Source organism: Chelonoidis abingdonii, chromosome 6 (genome assembly GCF_003597395.2).
Source record: "Chelonoidis abingdonii isolate Lonesome George chromosome 6, CheloAbing_2.0, whole genome shotgun sequence".
In the NCBI taxonomy this organism is placed as follows: domain Eukaryota; kingdom Metazoa; phylum Chordata; order Testudines; family Testudinidae; genus Chelonoidis; species Chelonoidis abingdonii.
Genome location: NC_133774.1, coordinates 63,855,150 through 63,874,415, shown reverse-complemented (window position 1 = coordinate 63,874,415; position 19,266 = coordinate 63,855,150). Strand labels below are relative to the sequence as shown.

Below are 19,266 nucleotides of genomic sequence, written 5' to 3'. Positions count from 1 at the left end.
TGCACCCAAAAGAGGCAGTGTCTACAAGTTAAAGGCCCAACCACTGGCCTTGCACAGCAGTGCCCTATCATGCCATATCAAGAAATACTGCAGACTGAGAAGGAATGGTGCAACTCAGCAAGACAAAAGGTGGAACAATACAAATGACTAATCATCTTTCTGCTTTCAAGTGTTTGATGGTATGGACACTGCAGAAGATAGGTGATTCAATAATGTTGTATAGCTTGCCCTGACCACTTTGACTCTATTTCAAATGGCAAGGCAAAAAGAACTTTCAGTACTGCAAGTAATATGAAAACAAAACAAAAATCAACTGCAAGAAGGATGTTAGAAAGCCTGTTGTGTGTGAAATATGGCTTGCAGTGGAGGGGGAAGCACTGCAGAAACTTTCAACTAAAACAGCAAATGTTTGAGAAATTCACCTGCAAGATATATAACAGCTCTATGGAGCAGGACTGCCTGGATGCTCCTCTGTTGGCTGACTAGATGTGGAAATGGCTCATTTAATCAATTCAAATGGTACATCGACCCAAAGCACACTAATAACTTTTATAAAGAATAAGTTTAGTTCAAGCTAAAAGCACAGTTTTTGTTTTTTATGGAGGCAAGTCACACGCATATCCACGCAGGGAAAGCTGCTGCAAACGGGGAGTTTGTTGGCATCACTAGCTCAGCAATCTTGAGCTGAGAGTAGTTTCTGGCAATCCCAGCATTGGCCAGGCGCAGTGCAGGCAGACGCGGCTGCAGGGCAACCACGTATTTGACACGGGCTCGGATAACACGGAGACCGGGTCGACACTGGCCGCAGAGCGACACCCACAGTTCGTTACCCGGCCCGAGAGACGTTAGTGCCCGGGAACAGGACTGGACGGATCCGCTCCGCACCCAGCTCCTTGCCCGTCGGCTCGCCTCAGAGCCCGGTCGCGCATGCGCACTTGGAAATGTAGCGTCCTGCCCTCACCCTCCACCCCACGCGCGATGGCCCACTGGGCACCCGCCCGCCCACTCGTCCCTCGAAACCCAGCGCTCAGACGCACTAGCCGCACACTACGCTGGTGGCGCAGGCGCAGTTGTATTGCCACTGTGGCCGTCAGTTGAGGGTGTCACTTTGTAAGTTACCCTTGGCGGCCGCAGGTGTCCGCGAGGGCGGCCTCTGGAGCTCATTGCCCCCGCAGTGGGCAGGCGCTGGGACTGAGCCTCGGCTTCGGGAAACGAGTTGCTGCTCTGTGTCTCGCAGACGGACGCTTCTCCAAGGCAGCCGATCCTGGCAGATACATATACGGCTCATGGTAAAACAACCCAGAGCGAAAGAGAGTCAGTTAATTCAGCCTGGATCCATAAAAGTAACCCTAGAGAACGGGTATTCTACGATGGATCTGTCGCGAGGTTACGCGGACATATATCAGATCGGGAATATCAATGTTTATGCAGCTACTAGGACCTGACATGCACAGGTTGGCGGAAGTAACGCCATCTTCTGCGCGTCCCAGCGATTGCGCATGCGGACAGCGGCAGAACTAGGACGCGGGGTTCCGGGACTCGGCTCCTTGTAGCGCCGGCAAGTACCACTCGTCTGTCGGGTGGAGCAAGGCGAGACCATGGGCCGGCTGAACGTGGTGATGCTCCGCTACCTCTCCCGCGACCACTTCAGAGTCCTGACGGCGGTAAGGAGGCACCGGGGCGGGCCGGACCGGGCCACAGGACTGCGGGACAGAGCGCGGCAGGGTCGGTGCTTGGCGGGGAGGCCGGGCCTCTGCAGGAGGTGGGGCTGGTGCTGGTGCTGTCGGTAGCGATGGAAGTTTAGAGCGTGGAGCTAGTCACTGCTCACCTAGGGTGGCACGGGAGTGAGGTGACCTGGCTTTGTTCAGACGTCGCCCCTGGCGACCAGTGAGTTCGGGGGGTGTTAAATTCAAGCTCGTGTAAGTACTCGCTGTTAATTGGATTCCCCCGGCTGTGTCAGACAGGCCATGTAAAGGGTTTGGTTGGATACACTGTTAATATCCCGATGTACATTGCTGTGTGGTGGTGCTGCTGCAGCTGCTATGTTCCATCCCAGGTACAGCTGTGATTCGGTCTTTGAAGCAACTTAAAGGCTTTGGAATTGTTTCCGATGAAAGGCACTCATTACCTAGTTAAGCAGAGCTGGATTTCCAGTCACTTACTGAAGTATGGGGGTGTCAACATTAGGCCTTTTCCCCATAAAAATTTCCCATCATTTCAGCTCTACCTGTGAAAGTAATAGTGGGCATGCTAAAGTAGACATGCCTCCTGGTGGCTACTGTTGCTCTAACCACTGCATAATCTAATCCTTTTAGAGCAGGTCTACACATGTGCTCAAAATGCCAGTGACCATCTATGTTTTATCTACTCTTATTCACCCACGAAAGCTCATGGTCCAAAACGTCTGTTAGTCTATAAGGTGCCACAAGATTCTTTGCTGCTTTTACAGATCCAGACTAACGCAGCTACCCCTCTGATATTTATCTACTCTGGCACTCTTACCAGTGTTACTATCTGTACAGTTGAAGTGGTAGTAGAACAGTGGGAAATCTTCCAAAAAACGTAACATAGATCTGTCTGTCTGAATCTTTATATTGCACCTCTCATTGTAGTGTGTGAGAAATAAAGCAATTTCACTGACCCGTAAGTTCTGTAGCTTCAAGGTGACTCTTGGCTACTGCTCTGATTTCCCAACAGGAGCAGGACATTGAAGCTTACAGGAAGCCTGGCATTTAACATATTATTTGCTGTACCAAGTAAGCAACAGAAAGGTTTAGAATTTAGGTCATGATCCCATAGGGATTATCCTACTGGGAAATCTAGCGCTCCTTTTGTCCTGCCCTCTATCTATACATCCCTCATATTGGCCTCTAATTCATAGTTTGTTTTCTGGCTAGGACGGTAGGTTTCTGTTAAACTTCTCAAGTCTTACATATATTAGAGGCTTTATGTTACATTTCCTAAACAAGAGATTCTCCATTTGCATTATAGATTTTTTTTTCAACTCTGTCAATACTGCTAGTCAAGCAAACAAATGTAAAGGCTGAGTTAGATTAAAGAAACTTTGTGCAGTACAATATGTTTGTGTCAATGTATGTATGGAAAGTAAATTTAGGCTTGATGTAGGGAACTGTTATTTCATTGTCTAATTGGAGGGTTCATGTATGTCTTTCATTTATTATTTCAGGTGGAAATGGGTATGAAGAATCATGAAATAGTCCCTGCTAGCTTGATTGCTTCCATAGCCAGCCTGAAACATGGAGGATGTAACAAAATTCTGAGAGAGTTAGTGAAACACAAACTCCTAGCTTATGAACGAACTAAAAGTGAGTATGAATCCCCCATGAAAATCATATATACCATATATACCATAGTAACTCTAGCTCAGGAACCAATCCATGCAACAAACCTCGATGCCAACTCTGCCCACATATCTACACCAGCGACACCATCATAGGACCTAACCAGATCAGCCATACCATCACTGGTTCATTCACCTGCACGTCCACCAATGTAATATACGCCATCATAATCCCGCAATGCCCTCTGCTATGTACATCGCCAAACTGGACAGTCACTACGGAAAAGGATAATGGACACAAATAGCAATATCAGAATGGCAATATACAAAAACCCATAGGAGAGCCTTCAACCTCCCTGGCCACACTATAGCAGACTTAAGGTGGCTATCCTGCAGCAAAAAAACTTCAGGACCAGACTTCAAAGAGAAACTGCTGAGCTTCAGTTCATTTGCAAATTTGACACTATCAGCCTGGACTCAACAAAGACTGTGAATGGCTTGCCATTACAGAACCAGTTTCTCCTCCCTTGGTTTTCACACCTCTACTGCTAGAACAGGGCCTCACCCCTCCCTGACTGAACTACACCTCGTTATCTCTAGCTTGCTTCTAGCAATATATACCTGCCCCTGGAAATTTCCACTACCTGCGTCTGACGAAGTGGGTATTCACCCACGAAAGCTCACGCTCCAAAACGTCTGTTAGTCTATAAGGTGCCACAGATTCTCTGCTGCTTTTACAGATCCAGACTAACACGGCTACCCCTCTGATACTATACACCATGCAAGGCACTGCTTTAGCCCTATGGAGTGGAAATCCATCAACCTCATGAAGAAACTTGCACAAAATACAGACAGATATCATCTCCTTTCCAAATGCAAACGGATGGACATCATACAAATGACTAAAGGTAAAAAATCCACTGCTATCTACATACTAAACAGACACAGTGAGAGAATTATGCCATACACTATCAAAGAAACTGAGGAATCCCCTGATCAGCATCCTATACAGCAAACAGGAAAACATCAAAAAGAGCTCTCCAACCTGGAGACCTTCATTAATAACCAAACTTCCATAAAACCGGACTTCACTAAAATAAGACAGGAGATCTACAGCACTCACTTTACATCTCTACAAGGAAAAGGACTGTAAGCTGTCTAAACTCCTACCTGACACATGGGGCCACAACCTTGGTACCCTAACCCACCCAGCAATATTGTCAATCTATCCAACTATAACGCTCAGCCAGAAGAAAAGTTCTGCCTGTCTCGGGGACTCTCTTTCTGCCCTGCCACCCCCACCAACATGATACAGTTCTGTGGCGATCTGGAAGCCTACTTCGCCGTCTGCGACTCCAAAGAATACTTCAGACAACACTGAACAGTGCACCGCGATACCAGGTACCCACCTATCAACAGCACAAGAAGAAACTAACTCCACATGGACTCCTCCTGAGGGCCGAAATGACAGTCTGGACCTATACATTGAATGCTTCCGCCGACGTGCACAGGAAAACGTGGAAAACACACCACCGCTTGCTCTCATAACCTAAGTCGTGGCAGAACGCAATGCCATCCACAGCCTCAGAACCACCCTGACATTATCATCAGAGGCTGATAAAGGACGGTGCTGTGTCATCATGAACAGGTCTGACTACCAGAAGGAGGCCGCCAGACAACTCTCCAATACCAAATTCTACAGGCCACTTCCTCAGATCCCACTGAGGAATACATTAAGAAACTGGATCATCTATCAGGACACTCCCTACACTAACACCAGACCAAATCACATACCTAGAGCCCCGACCAGGGTTATTCATCTACTCACAAGATCCACAAACCCGGAAATCCTGGACGCCCCACATCTCGGGCATTGCACTCTCACTGAGGGACTGTCTGGATATGTGGACTCTCTACTTCAGACCTATGCACACGCACTCCAGCTATCTCCGTGACACCCACTGATTCCTGAGAAACTACAACGCATTGGTCACCTCCCCAGAAAACAACCATCCTAGCCACCATGGATGTAGAGGCTCTCTAACAAAACATCCCACACACAGATGAATACAGCTGTTAGGAACAGTCATCCTGATGATGCCACAGCACAACTGCTGCTGAGCTCTGTGCCTTACTACTCACACACCAACTATTTCAAGTTTGATGACAATATATACCTCCAGATCAGTGGCAACTGCTATGGGCACCCGCGCATGGCCCCACAATACGCCAATATTTTTATGGCTGACCTGGAACACGCTTCCTCAGCTCTCGTCTACTCACGCCCCTTCTCTACCTACGCTACATTGATGACATCTTCATCATCTGGACCCATGGGAAGGAGACTCTAGAAAATTCCACCACGATTCAACAACTTCCACCCACCATCAACCTCAAGCCTGGACCAATCTACACAGGAGATCCCACTTTCTAGACACCACGGTGCAAATAAGTGATGGTCACATAACACCACTCTATATCAAAACTACCGACCGCTAGCCTACCTTCAATTGCCTCCAGCTTCCATCCCGGACACATCACACACGATCCATTGTCTACAGCCAAGCACTGAGGTACAACCGGCAACTGCTCTAAACCCCTCAGACAGAGCCAACACTACAAAATCTCCACCAAGCATTCTCAAAACTACAATACCCGAGCGAGGAAATTAGGAAAACAGATCAACAGAGCCAGACGTGTACCAGTAAGCCTCTACTGCAAGACAACCCAAGAAAGAAACCAACAGGACTCCACTGCATCACTTACAGCCCCAGCTAAAACCCCTCCAACGCATCATCAGGGATCTACAACCCATCCTGGACAATGATCCCACATTTCAGATCTTGTGGCAGCCAATCCTTGCCACAGCAACCTGCCAACCTGAAACGTATTCTCCCAGCAACTGCCAACCGTACCATAGTAATCTAGCTCAGGAACCAATCCATGCAACAAACCTCGATGCAACTCTGCCCACATATCTACACCAGCGACACCATCATAGGACCTAACCAGATCAGCCATACATACTGGTTCATTCACCTGCACGTCCACCAATGTAATATCGCCATCAATAGCAGCAATGCCCCTTGCTATGTAATCGGCCAAACTGGACAGTCACTACGGAAAAGGATTAAATGGCCACCAAATCAGAATATCAGGAATGGCAATAATCAAAAACCCATAGGAGAGCACTTCAACCTCCCTGGCCCACACTATAGGCAGACCTTAAGGTGGCTATCCTGCAGACAAAAAACTTCAGGACCAGACTTCAAAGAGAAACTGCTGAGCTTCAGTTCACTTTGCAAATTTGACACTATCAACTCTGGACTCAACAAAGACTGTGAATGGCTGCCAATTACAGAACCAGTTTCTCCTCCCTTGTTTTCACACCTCTACTGCTAGAACAGGGCCTCCACCTCCCTGACTGAACTAACCTCGTTATCTCTAGCCTTGCTTGCTAGCTAATACCGTGCCCCTGGAAATTTCCACTACCTGCGTCTGACGAGTGTGGATCTCAAACCACGAAAGCTCACGCTCCAAAACGTCTGTTAGTCTATAAGGTGCCACAGGATTCTCTGCTGCTTTTACAGATCCAGACTAACACGGCTACTCCTCTGATACATGAAAATCATAGTTACTTTTGACTTAAAGTTCCTCAAGTGCATTTCCTGTCAGTGCAACTGTTAAAAATCAGAGAAATTATCAGTGAAGACAACATTTGCATCTGTTCAAATGCCTTGTCACCTAAACATAATGCCCAAACATGCTTAGACTGAGCAACTCCACAATAAACTCCCTGTCCATTCCAGTATAGTCATCCAATGTGCACACATTTATTTCTTCACAATTACATTCAAATGCAGAACCCCAGGGTGGCAGCAATTGAGCGGGCTCAGGCTTTGGTCCCCCCGCTCCTTGGGTCATATAGTAATTTTTGTTGTCAGTGCGGTGACAGTGAAGTTTGAGAACCTCTAGTCTGGGGACTGCCAATCATGGCTAAGAGAGGTTTTGCCATAGGAGGAGAGTGAAGTCCTGTCTACACTGAAAAGTTGTAGACTTTTTAACTATACCAATAGAAGTGATAGAAGCACAAAGGTGCTTTATATTGGTATAAAGATGCTTTATATTGGTATAGCTTTTCCATACTGGAAAGAGAATAACTATACTGGCATGTTTTCTTTATACCAGTATAAATGCATCCACACTAGAGTTTTTACCAGTATAACTATTCTGGTTAAAAAAAAAATCAGGTCTCTAACAGAAATTGTTATATAGGTAAAACTTTTAGATGTAGACCAGACGTTAATTCAGTCTACAGGATGTATAATGTCAGATTTCAGTCTAATTTAAGTGCAAATCTCGGCACAATTTTATGATGGGGCTGCTAAGATGCCTGCATAATACTAATATTATTCAGAACATTCAGAGCGCTAAATATATACAGAACAGTAATGTCCCAATCCTGCACATCCTTATCGTTACACACTATCAGTAGACCCCTCAATTTAAGTAGGGTAATTCAGAATGCATAAATTTAAGCATGTGTGTAAGTCTTGTAGGATTAGGACTTACCATAATAAGAATGAAATATATTGATGTGTGATGATTATTTGTAATGCTTGATGTATCTGAGAGAGCTTTTTGTTTTGATAAATAGAATTCTGAATCTTTAGATTTTTTTTTTTTTGAAAGAAATTTAAAATTAATTTGTCAAAAAGGAATTGATGTGGAAATATTAGAGTATGTTCCTTTTGGAAAAATTAGCATTCATAGTCTTTTTAAAAACCTTAACACAGTTCTGGTGAAGTAGTTTGACTGCATCTCTATAACAAGATTCGATTCTGCCAACAATTTCACCAAGTTATGTGAATTACTTAAGTACTGATTGATCTTTCTATAAGTTCTGTTCTCTGGAGCAACTGATCTTTGGTTTTTCAGTGACAATAACAAACTCTCTGTATATGTTCATGTCTTGCTGTTATACTTTCTGTACTTGTGTTTTTACAGTGCAAAGCTATCAAAAATGTGAAGGAGATAATTTTTTTATATTAGCTAATGTTTGCTGCACATAAAACATTAAACACTGAGTATTTTTAACAATACAATCAGCAAATGTTTATCCAGGTTCAAAGGAAATCCTGTCTTTTGTAGCCGTTATCTCATTGTCTTATAAATTGTAAATCCATAATTCTCTTGCGGATATGTGAGCAATTAACAAAGAATTTTTTTCTTGACATCCCCTATGCATACTACAAAAATATAAAATTTGCCATCACTTCATTATGTGTAAGAAAGTCCTGGAATCCTTCACCCTGTATTCTTTACTGTCACCCTCTCTTTAGTTATCACCCTTCGTTCCCTTTTTTTCTTTCTCACCATTTTTGCATCCTTCCCTTCAGCCACTCCAGTATCTTCATGTGAGTGCATTGTTCTCCACTGGTTTCATTTAGCTGGCATCTCAGAGTCAACATTTTAAGAAATTTTACTTGACTAGAATGGAGCAGTTAAAGTTGAGACTTTTCACACACTATCGTACCATGGCTTAAAAAAGAGAGATTCTAATGATGGTATGTGCATAACATTTCACGTAATTTTCTCTCTCATATTTTTCAGCTGTCCAGGGCTACCGATTAACTAACGGAGGATATGATTACCTTGCCTTGAAAACTCTATCATCTCGACAAGTTATCAACTCTGTTGGAAACCAGATGGGTGTTGGCAAAGAATCAGGTAATTTTTAAAAATATTTTTTTAAACAAATATAGCTGTTATATTGAATATTGGACTTGTCACAAGTAATCCAGTAAAGTTTCATCTGGCTAAATAGTTCACTAATTTATCAGAAACTTGAACTACATTGTCATTCTGTTTGAAATGCCATACAATGCCATCATCAAAATTTGAATTTTTCTGTACATGAATGACTAGAATTTTCCTTTCACTTTGGCCACTCTTCCTAATATTTGAATAGTCATTTGAAATGATAGTTAGATGGCATTTGTATTACCTTTGATAAATTTTTATTTATTTGAACTGTTTAAAGATCTTGTGAAGAACTTTGAGAAACAGGTGAAATTCTGAATACATTGAAGTCAATGGGAATTTTGCCTTTGACTTCAGTGGAGCTATGATTTCACCCTTCATTTTGATACAAAGCTCCTTCTATATAGTGTTCTTTCTATTGTTTTGTTATGTATTAATAAAGAAAAATTGCACATGACTAGGATATATGTTTTTCAGAATTCTTTCTATGCTAAGGACAGACACTAGATCTAAGCATGCAAACATTTGCAAACAATTCGGTGTATTCCAACTTAGCACCCTATTTTGAGTAAAATCGGGCAGCTTCAGCAGTTCTCAGCTGAGATGGGATACTATGGCACAGTAAATTAGCAGAATGCTACCTTGGTTGCACTTAGCCTTGATGGAATGCAGTGAGATTGTGAGGTGTGTTGTTAGATGACTTAGCGTATAACTGTCACTGAAGGATAAGGAAGAGCATTGCAGGACTGACTTGTAAGGACCAAGTACATCTCTGTAGGTGCAGTGTCCGGTTTTCCTGCTGCACTGGTGCACAGCGAATCAGAGCAACTGGAAGCTTTATTGAAACTTATTCCCGTTATTGAGGTATGTTCCCAACAGTACTGGAAACATTTGTGCTACATTAGGAGCACTTTTGGGCATGTACACAAATACCTAACTTCCTTGTTGAAGACCGACCTAAGGAAGTTCCTTAGCCACTGTAATTTATTCCTTCATCTGGAGCTGTTGTATTGTGCCAGTGTCTTGTTATGTCAAGAAGGACTGTTTACAAAGCTTGGGAGTAAGAAGCAGAAACAGACAGTAGTGTCAACTACTCATTATCCCAGTGACAGTTGTCATAGGTCATACCAAAATAAAAACTAATGAATTAGTGAGCTTTTTGAGGAACTTTAGGACTAATAGAACATTCATTTTTCAAATATACAGGTGGTGTGCTGTCATTGGTAATTTTGCTGATTCTTCTGCAATATGTTTGCTTTTTGCAATTGTATAAGTAGTAATCAAGCAAAAAGTGGCATGGAAAATTAGTCACTTCACAAATGTTTTGTCTGTTTGGCACATTCTCTCAGAGAAATGTAATTATTTCTTACGTTTTACAGATATTTATATTGTTGCAAATGAAGAGGAGCAACAGCTTGCATTAAAGCTGCATAGGCTTGGGAGAACCTCCTTTCGTAATCTAAAAAACAAACGTGACTACCATAAGCACAGACACAAAACGTCATGGCTTTATTTGTCCCGCCTGGCTGCCATGAAAGAATTTGCCTACATGAAGGTATTTTAAATCATAAATGTAACTGTTGATGTCCAAAATGTGTCATCGGTAAGGCTACCATTTAGTCATGGGTATTTTTAGTAAAAGTCATGGAGAGGTCACAGGCAATAAACAAAAAGTCACAGCCTCTTACCTGTCTGACTTGTGCTATATAAATACATCTGGGAAAATGTAGGTGCTGGAGGGGTCTCCCACAGCTGTTGCTCTGGGAGGCAGGGGGTGGGGTGGCGCACCCCCGCTACTCCAGGGGGCGGCCCTAACAGCAGCCAGTGTAGCTGGCCCTGGAGCCGCCTCAGCTGTTCAGGAGGCCCTGGAGTCAGTCACACCCGTGGCTGCAGAAGTCATGTAGGTCCTGGAGAGTCACAGAATCCGTGACCTCTGTGAAAGATCGCAGCATTAGTCATCAGTGCTGTAATACAGTGGAAATGGTGATGATGCAAGGTGCTTTTCAGATCCCCTCTTATGTAATTCACATTTGCAATATAAACAGGATTTGTATACATGCTTCTAACCCCAGATTTAAAGTTGCAGGGTGTATATCGTACATGGAATCCCTAATGTGTACTACTTTAATATACAAGATTTGACAGTGGCAGTGAAGCTATAGCAAAATAGTCTGGCTTCTGAAACATGATGTTCCACATAAGAATTTAATATGGATCTCATGATTTCTTGTATACATAAAATTCTCTGTAACCATAGGGCAACTTTACATGTTTTATTTATCACATAATACAGTGGTTCTCAAACTTTTGTACTGGTGACCTCTTTCATATAGCAGTCCTTGGCATGCGACCTCCTTTCCCCCCATCCCACATAAATTAAGAACATTTTTTATATATTTAACATCATTATAAATGCTAGAAGCAAAGTGAGGTTGGGATGGAGGCTGACAGCTCATGACCCTCCCATGTAATAACCTCGTGACCCCCATTTGAGAATCCTTGACATACCACCTTAATGTGGTGGTAAGCCAGCTATTTCCATTTATATTAATCTTTGAGCATGTTTTAGAAATGCAAAGAAATACCATCCTACGTAGCCATGTTGTTCTAACAGTGGGAAGACTTTCCTTCATCTTTATCTCCAGCAGCTAGGGAATTCCAGTTCTCTCTCTCTCTCTCTCTCTCTCTCTCTCTCTCTCCCGCCCCACTGAGTCCCAGCACAAGTCTGCAGTCATTTGGTGTCTGTTTATATAGTCCCTTTCCTTTATTTTCATTTCCTATTTGAATGTAGCAATATCCCATTAATGTTATGTCCTCTGCCTAAGTTGCTGCAGTGTGTAGTTGAGTGCAGTTTTCTAGAATTGAATGACTGTTGGAATTAAATTGAATATACAGTAGAATCTTTGTGCTGTACTCTGACAGATTTATTTGATTATTGTGACCTTTTTTCTTGTCTAATTGAAAAAAAGCACTTAGTCACTTGAGAGTAGGCCTTAAAACCAACGAAGGAATAATAGTTATTTCTTTTTTATGTATTGTTTCTCCAGTGTGACTAGTAAGCAGTATGGCTCTCAATAGGGGGAATTTGATTAGTGGGATGACAGAATTCTGTGTTATAAAACTTAACTGCATCTGAAGGCAAGAATGCAACAATAACAGTATATTTTAATATGTTCTGAAAATACACTGGCATACAGTGCTTAAAGATACAATCATTTAAGTTAGTTTGTTCTAAACAACAGATCTCTGCATTTTTGGTTGGATTTATGAATGAGTTTGTGATAAAAGAAACAGTGTTCTGAGTTTGTTGTTGGTCACTCAGCTGAGCTGAATCACATTTCTTACAGAAATTTTTTAACTGCTATTTTTGCAAACACCACCTCAGATTGTCAAGATTCTAATAAGGGTATTCAGGGTCAAAGGTCAGAGCAGGGGCAAACCTGAAGCTAGGAGTAGCCATGGAGTTTGTAGTCCTATCCAGGCCAGGGTCGATACCAAAGATCAGAGTCTGAAGTCCCAATCAAGCCGAGGTCAAGCCAGGAATTCAGGAGCAAGGAGCTGGAATGGTCATGGCAGCTACAGAACATCTGTGCTGTTGCCTGGACACTTTCTGGAATGCCCTTGGGTTTATATAAGATAGGGAGTCAATCAGGAGCCATGGGGTCTTTCTAACCCTTGAGATGGAACTTCCCATGGTTTGTGTCCATAGTGGGTCATGGGAAGTGGAGTGCAAGTTGGTTCCAACTGCTGCTGTGTGGCAGCCTGGAGATGTCAACTGCCTGGGAGTTCTGTAGGCCTGGGTTCTAGACACATGGGGCCTTACAAGATTATTTGAGGGGGGGCAAAATCAGGCTTTTTACTTTTGAGGACTTGAGAACATTTTGTATGTAACCAGTTTTACTTTTTCTTCTGTATAGTCAGTTTATTCTTTGTGTGGGTCTGTTTAAAATATATATATTTATATATATTACTGTACATCCCCAATTATTGGCAGACACTTGGGAGGGATACTACCTGAAACTACTCTTACCCTGTTTTTAGTTTTTGCCTAGATTTTCAGTTATTGCCGTTCCCGTAAGTGCACTCTTTCATTTTCAATTGATGAAGTGGTGTGCACTGTTCAGTAACCAGGACTTCATTCCCCCGACATATTTCTGTTTATTCTGAATTCCATATTTTTGTCAAATGCTTTAAAGAATATAGATAAATTCCAAAACTTAAGAGAGAGTATTAGAAAACTGATTAACTACCAGGATTTTTTTTTATGTGCAGCTGTTCAGCAACATTACATTGCAAACTTTTAGATAAATGCTTTGTGGATGCTGTAAGCACCTGGAAAATAATTAATTAGTTTCCTCTAAATTAGATACATTTGTAGTTATAAACTGGTTTGGAAGGCTTTGATGCACTTAATTTCAGGAAGTCAAAACTCTAACTTTTAAGTAGCAACAAGAATTACTTTAAAGAAATTATTATTTAAAGTCTTATTTATTTATCGAGTACTGTACTTGATTCCATTTATAAAGGAAAAAAGTGCTTTTGCCCACTAGAACAGCTTGCTACATTCATGCTATTGGATGCTACAGTGGCCTCTGGTGGGCAAAAGGCAGAACTGCAGCACTTCTTGGGCAGAATATATTTTCTGTGGGGGCAGGGGGGGGGACAAAATTCTGTGGGACATATGAATTCTGCACATGTACATTGGTGCACAATTCCCCCAGCAGTAAATGTTCACAGAAATATAGACAGAATTTGGCATTAGGTCCCCTAATGATATTGCTGTTTGTTTGTTTTTCTCTGAAATGTTAATTTTCCTAATTTAACCAAAAACCCCAAACCCAGATCTCTTGCTGGTTTCCCTTTCCTCCTGTGTATTTCCCCACCTGCCGCCGCCGCCCCCAATACACATACACATTTAGGATGTACGGGGAGAAAGTCTGCAGGGGTTTCAGTTTGTGCCCAGAACAGGAAGAAATACGAAGATTTAAAAATAAATCCATCTTAAATTATTTATTTTGATATTACTGTGAACTATGTAGTAGTGAAATCTCATTGGTTGTGCAATCCATTTTAGGCAACAGCATATATAGGGATATAAAATGAACTTGTGATGGAATTGTGTGCATCAATTGAGTTTGCATCTAAAAAGGCTAACAGTAGTGTCACAGTTATGATCTTCCCCCATTTGTCTATAATGTGGTTATGATGAAGCTTCATTATTCAGGACAGTGAACTTTTGTATTTATGGAAATGCAGAAAGAATTAGATTAGCCAGTCAGAATGGAATTGGCAAAAACTTAAAATGTGGGATGTGTTTAGTTCTTGACACAGCATCCTCCAGTTATCTGCTGCTGTTTGTCCGGGCCAGACCAGATCTGATTCCATTCTGTTCTCCTAGTTACATCTCTAGTTTTCTCCAGACCCAGGACAGTGGGACTATAAACAAGGCGATAGTACATGTACAGAATTTCAGATTTGGAACCTGAACTTTGCCATTTCAGTCCTCATACAGCAGTATCCCAGTCTCTGGTCTTTATAATGAAAATTCTGCTATCATGTAACTTTTGGCCTTATGCTTTTTGACATTTTTGTCAATGGTCTGGGATAAAACAAAATCATCACTGAAGTTTTCAGATGGCACAAAGATTGCAGGAGTGATAAATAATGGAAAGAAAAGGTCACAGATACAGAGTGATCTGGATCACTTGGTCCAGGCAAACAATATGTGCTTTAATATGACTAAATAGTCACTCATAGATACATAAAGTTACAAGATTAGAGTCTTCTGGGAAATAGTACATCTGTACAAGGCTCAAGGATCATAGTGAATAATCAGCTGAACTTGAGCTCTGGGTGCAATACTGTGGCCAAAAGGGCTAATTTAATCCTGGGAATATTGAGTAGAAGGAGGGAGACTATATTACCACTATATTTGGAGTGGTGCGCTCACTGCTGGAATACTGTATCCAGTTCTGTTGTTAACAATTCGAGAATAGGGTGTCAATCGCAGTTAACTCACATGATTAACTCAAAAAAATTAATTATGGTTTAAAAGATTAATCATGATTAATTGCACTGTTAAACAGTAGAATACCAATTGAAATGTAGTAAATATTTTTGGATGTTTTTCTATATTTTCAAATATCTAATTCAGTTACAACACAGAATACAAAATGTACAGTGCTTACTTTATAATATTTTTATTACAAATATTTGCACTGTAAAAATAAACAAAAGAAATAGTATTTTTCAACTCACTTCATGCAAGTACTGTAGTGCAGTCTCTTTATCGTGAAAGTGCAACTTATGTAACCAAAAAACTACATTTATAATTGCACTCAAAAACAAAACAATGTAAAACTTTAGAGCCTACAAGTCCAATCAGTCCTACTTCTTGTTCAGCCAATCATTAAGAGAAACAAGTTTGTTTACATTTACAGGGAATAATGCTGCCCACTTCTTAATTACATCACCTGAAAGTGAGAACAGGTATTCACATGGCACTGTTGTAGCTGGCGTTGCAAGATATTTACGTGCCTGATGTGCTAAAGATTCATACGCATCTTCATGCTTCGGCCATCATTCCAGAGGACATGCTTCCATGCTGATGATGCTTGTGGCTTCTTTTTGTTGTTGTTGTTGTTAATTAAATTTGTGACTGAACTCTTTGGGGGAGAATTGTACGTCTCCTGCTCTGTTTTACCTGCATTCTGCCATATATTTCATGTTATGGTAGTCTCTGATGATGACCCAACACATGTTGTTCATTTTAAGAACACTTTCACTGCAGATCTGACAAAATGTACAGAAGATACCATTGTGAATTTTCTAAAGATAGCACTTGACGCCAGGGTTAAGAATCTAAAGTGCCTTCCAAAATCTGAGAGGGGCAAGGTGTGGAGCATGCTTTCAGAAGTCTTAAAGGAGCAACACTCTGATGCAGAAACTGCAGAACCCAAACCACCAGAAAAGAAAATCAACCTTCTGCTGGTGGCATCTGACTTAAATGATGAACATGCGTTGGTCTACATTGCTTTGGATCATTATTGAGCAGAACCCGTCCTCAGCATGGATGCATGTCCTCTGGAATGGTGGTTAAGCATAAAAGAACATATGAATCTTTAGCGCATCTGGCATGTAAATATCTTGCGACGCCAGCTCCAACAGTGCCATGAAAAAACAATTCTCATTTTCAGGTGATATTGTAAACAAGAAGCAGGAGTCTTATTTTCTGCAAATGTAAACAAACCTGTTTGGCTGAGCGATTGGCTGAACAAGAAGTAGGACTGATTGGACTTGTAGGCTCTAAAGTTGTACATTGTTTTATTTTTGAATGCAGGTTCTTTTGTACATAATTCTACATTGTAAGTTCAACTTTCATGATAGAGATTGCACTACAATACTTGTATTAGGTGAATTGAAAAATACTATTTTTTTTTACAGTATATTTATTTTGAATAACATATTTGCAAAGTGTGCACTGTACACTTTGTATTCTGTGTTGTAACTGCAGCCAGTATAGTTGAAAATGTATTTAAAATATTTAAATATAGTATTCTATTCAAGAAGAACATTGAGCAATTGGAGGAGGATTCAGAGAAGAGCCATAAGAACAATTAAAGGATTGGAAAGTATCTGATAGTGATAAACTAAACATATTGAGCTCTTTGAGTCTAACAAAGAGACAGTTAAGGGGTGACTTGATGAGTCTGTTAGTATCTAGATAGGGAACAAATATTTGATTGTGGGCTCTTTAATCTAGCGGAGAAAGGTATAACATGATCCAATGGCTGGAAGTTGAAGCTAGACAAATTCAGACTGGAAATAATGCACAAATTTTTGATGAGAATAATTATCCACTGCAATAATTCACGAATGGTTTTGGTGGATTCTCCCTCACTGGAACTTTTAAAATCAAGAATGTATATTTTCCGAAAGAGATGCCCTGGTTCAAACAGAAATTAATTCAGGGAAGTCCTATAGCCTGTGTTTATACAGGAGGTCAAACTAGATGATCACAGTGGTACCTTGTGGCCTTATGATCTATAAATCATTTTACTCAATTATTTGATGTGTCAAAATATTTGTCTAGTTTATGGGACGTATTAATCTTTTTGTTCTAAGTTGTATTATATAGCTGCCCAAAACATGCTAGGTGCTGTACATCAATAGGAATACATATGCTCTGTCACTAAGAGTTTACAATTTAATAATGTATGAGAATTTGCTTATTTGCCTTGGTATCCAGTAGCACTAACCTTCCAACACATTATCTCTTTCCAGGCTTTGCATGATCGAAAATTTCCTGTTCCAAAACCATTTGACTACAATAGACATGCAGTAGTTATGGAACTTATTAGTGGTTACCCTCTGTAAGTATTAAATGAAACACAAACTCCCATTTAAGACTAAATTGAATACAGTAACTATGATTTTGGAAATCTTAATTGAGGTACTTGCTCAGAGGCACTCTGATTCAGTAGTGTAGGTAAAATGATAGCTGAACACTTATGCATTAGACAATGACTGTTCTTTTTAAGTCAGATAAGAGCTAACAGTAGCCCACTCCATGGAGTCGATTGAAACTCTGTAGCCCAGCCTGACTATAGTAACAGAGCACCCTTCGAATCCAGATTAGTTGGGAGGGGAATTCAAGTTATGCTCCGCTCCTTTCTTCCTTCCCCATACAAAGTGAACTGTTCCTTTATCCAGTAAAAAGGAATTAAATCAGATTGGTAACATGTTTAAAAACCTCAAACAGTGGTTGAACAGTACTGGCAAGTATCGCAAGTAATGCCACTACCCAGATGAAGAGATTCAGAAGTGCAAAATTTTATACAAAGCAGAAGTATTTCTCATCATCCAGCTTTTTTAATGATTGCAGCTTTAATTATTTTAGTAAGTCCCACTGAAACTGCGTATCAATTTGATATTGGACACTATAGAATGGCTAACAACTATGAAGTCTCTTTAGGGTCATTTCTTCTTGTTTTAGCAATTACACCTGATGAGATTTTTTTTTTCCTTCAAACAGTTTGTTTATGCAGTTCACCAAAGACTGCAACAGGGCAGCTTACTCTCTGTGACAACTACATACTGTGAAAAGTGTCATTTATGTTACTGTATAGTCTTTCCTTGGCTTCAGTTCATGCTCCCTAGTTCTTGTAATTGACTCTTAAGTTCCTACTCACCGCTTTCAAATTCAGAAAGAAATCATCTTTTCTTTTTTACATACAGATTTTTGTGTTACAGCAGTAGTGCTGGAGGTGGGTAATCTTCAGTCAGGAGCAGTCATGTTGTATTTAATCGTTACGTCATTTTGCATTATCTGACAAAATGATTTTTAAAACATTAAAATATTTTTAAAGTTTACATTTGAAAAGTTGATTTGATGTGTTTGCACAGCTAAACACATAAGGCCAATTTGGTAGTGGATGCGACCTTTATACATGTCCTAGTATCTAAAGTAAATCAACTATAGTTTTAGAACAAACCAGGTCACATTCTAACACAGAGGTAGGCAATCTATGGCACATGTGCTAAAGGCAGCACGTGAGCTGATTTTCAGTGACACTCAGACTGGCAGGGTCCTGGCCACCAGTCTGGGGGTCTCTGCATTTTAATTTAATTTTAAATGAAGCTGCTTAAACATTTTAAAAACCTTATTTACTTTACATACAGCAATAGTTTAGTTATATATTATAGACTTATAGAAAGAGACCTTCTAAAAAGGTTAAAGTGTATTACTGGCACGCAAAACCTTAAATCAGAGTGAATAAATGAAGACTCTGCACACCATTTCTGAAAGGTTGCCAACCCCTGTTCTAACATAAGGTAGGCATCTGAAGTGAGCCGTTTAATCAAAAAGGAATCAAAACCAAAATTTAAAATAGTAATGAAAAGAAAATTCTGTTCAGATTTTCAGCACTCCTCACCCCCCTCCCTTTATGCAGTGAATTTAGTGCAGTGATAGGTGCTACAGATGGAAAGTTTATCTTTAATTCCACAACAGGTAATGCATGACATCAACATTACAAGCTTTACCACTCTTCTCCATCATTATTTTGCAATTCTGCTCTGGAAAAAATACTATAAGGGATAAAAAAAAAAAAAAAATAGTTTATTTGCCATACTCAATTATTCTTAGGTCTCATAAGAAGTCAGCCAAAGAATGCCAAATGTGAAGACGGGTGGGGTTTAAT

At 40.8% G+C, this 19,266-nt stretch overlaps 1 protein-coding gene across 1 annotated transcript in view; it reads left to right on the top strand.

Annotated features, from left to right (window-relative positions):
- The first annotated feature begins 1,449 nt into the window (after window positions 1–1,449).
- Window positions 1,450–19,266, top strand: part of RIOK2 (RIO kinase 2) — a 31,219-nt gene continuing 13,402 nt past the window's right edge. The window contains exons 1-5 of the mRNA XM_032798687.2: window positions 1,450–1,664; window positions 3,188–3,326; window positions 8,915–9,031; window positions 10,444–10,619; window positions 17,348–17,436. Coding sequence (XP_032654578.1) covers window positions 1,599–1,664; window positions 3,188–3,326; window positions 8,915–9,031; window positions 10,444–10,619; window positions 17,348–17,436 — 587 coding nt within the window. The 5' untranslated portion in view covers window positions 1,450–1,598. The remainder of the gene's footprint in view (window positions 1,665–3,187; window positions 3,327–8,914; window positions 9,032–10,443; window positions 10,620–17,347; window positions 17,437–19,266) is intronic.